Source organism: Monoraphidium neglectum (assembly GCF_000611645.1).
Source record: "Monoraphidium neglectum strain SAG 48.87 unplaced genomic scaffold scaffold02867, whole genome shotgun sequence".
Lineage (NCBI taxonomy): Eukaryota > Viridiplantae > Chlorophyta > Chlorophyceae > Sphaeropleales > Selenastraceae > Monoraphidium > Monoraphidium neglectum.
This window is the reverse complement of record NW_014010761.1, coordinates 6,503-8,430: the sequence shown is the minus strand read 5'-3', so window position 1 is coordinate 8,430 and position 1,928 is coordinate 6,503. Positions and strand designations below refer to the sequence as shown.

The 1,928-nt window shown below is 63.1% G+C and overlaps 1 protein-coding gene across 1 annotated transcript; it reads left to right on the top strand.

Annotated features, from left to right (window-relative positions):
• Positions 1-300: 300 nt before the first annotated feature.
• MNEG_11697 (hypothetical protein) lies at positions 301-1,161 on the top strand (the record flags this gene model as incomplete). Its single annotated transcript, XM_014039833.1, has 3 exons — positions 301-426; positions 647-773; positions 947-1,161. The coding sequence occupies 3 exons, from the start codon at positions 301-303 to the stop codon at positions 1,159-1,161; spliced, it is 468 nt and encodes a 155-aa protein (XP_013895287.1).
• Between the last annotated feature and the right edge of the window lie 767 nt (positions 1,162-1,928).

Genomic DNA, 1,928 nt, shown 5'->3' with positions numbered 1-1,928 from the left:
ACCCTGGCCATACAGCCCCTGGGCCTGCTGGCACGCAGCCTGCAGGTGCGGCACGCTCGCCCTCGCGCGCGTTTGTACGTGCGTGTGCGCGCGCGTAATAAACCGGTGCAAATAGCACTGTGCTGGCTGGTGAGGGCACTCGCAATTTGCTGTCGAGCAGAACCGGTTGAACGCCCTGGCTCCCGTGCCCCAACTGCCCCAACAGCACGACATGTCATCAACCCTGCCTTCTATCAAAACCCTTCCTCCCTCTCCCACCCCCACCCCACCCCTCCAAACCAGGGTCAGAATGAGCTATGGATGGCGTTGGCCCTGAGCCACCCCGCTGTTCTGTCCCTCAGCGCCCCCCAGCTGGCAGCCTACATAGCGGCCCTGGTGTGCTGCGAGGTCATACGCAGGCCCATGAGCGTGTGGACGCCCTACCAGGTGCGGCCGTGGGGCTGTGGGCATCGGGGTAGTGCGCCTCCATCTGCCCCAGGAGGCCGCATATGTGCAGGGTCCAAGGCAGGCTTTCAAGGCATGCTGGTCCCGTGTAACCCCAGGGGCATTGTTTACGCACCAATGTCGGCACGTGACACAACTCTGTGGACATGAGAAGCCATTGATCCACCCCCCCCCCCTTTGAACACCCGTTTGCCATCCCCAGGTGTCCCCTGAGGTGCTGACGGCCATAGAGGAGCTGGAGCCGGCCCGGGAGGCCCTCTTTGAGGCGCAGACCGCCGCGGGCATGATCCGCTGGAATGAGTCGCTGCTGGTGGACCTGCGCTTTGCAGGTGATGGGGGGGGGGCGGGGGCGGAGTGGCTCACGGGCACCTTGGCTGTGCTGGGTGACTCGCCCTGCCTGGGGTCCAGTGGGGCGCCCCGTGGTAGCCCGGGCTGTGTGTGCTTTCTTGCAGTGTGCACACGGGGCCCCCATTCAACGACTCCTGGACACCCCAACCCCCAGGCATCGTGGAGGCGTGGGCGTCTGGCGCCAGCTGGGCGGACGTGATGGGCGGCGTTGACCTGGACGACGGCGACATGGCCCGCCTGCTGGCGCGCACCGTGGACGTCCTGCGGCAGGCCATCTTCCTGGAGCACCTGCTGCCCTACATCGTGCCGCCCGCGCGCGAGGCCGTGCGCGCAATGGACCGGCCGCCCATCAGCGACCTCACGCTGTGAGGGGCGCGCGCCCCCGGCGGCATGGCCGCGGCCTGCCTGGCAGCATTTGTATCCGCATCGAGGAGGCGCCTGAGCGACAGATTTTACTCACTGCAGGCCTCTTTGTGTCAATCAAACGCTGACAACACTGCGATATGCTTTGAATTCGGGTCGATGGCGACCCGATCTGTGTGGCGCTGAAACATGCGCTGCACATCACCTGTAGAAACGGATTGCTCCACAGCTGCTGCAATGGTAGTTGGCACTTCACGCTCTTGATTTGAGTGCCGCCCCGGCTTCATGCAGCAAACGGCACCCACTCAGACATTTCTGGGTCGGAAACTGCCCGGTAATGTAACACACGCCCAGGTCTCTCAGCACGTGAACCACGCTTCAGAGGGATCTGCTATTAATGTTGTCTATTAGGCGGTGGAGGCAGATGCAAAGCTTGAGGATATTTTTCACAGCGATTTACACAAGCAGCTGGCGAGCAGTTGACAACGGTCCACCGCCTTGAGCAATGCTGCATGCCCTTCGGCACTAGTACTTGTGTGCCCCTTTGAGCGGCGGAGCAGCGTCGCTGACGATGCGCGTGCCAAGCAGCCTGAAGCGAAACACAGCTGCCTCGAACCGCGACGCTAGCCACCAGAGTGCCGTAAATGTGGCAATGAACTGCACCCAGCCCCACTTGAGGCTCTCCGCCAGCGATGGCCTGTTGTGTGTGTGTGTGTGTGTGTGTGTGTGTGTGCGTGTGCGTGTGTGCGTGCGTGCGTGCGTGCGTGCGTGTG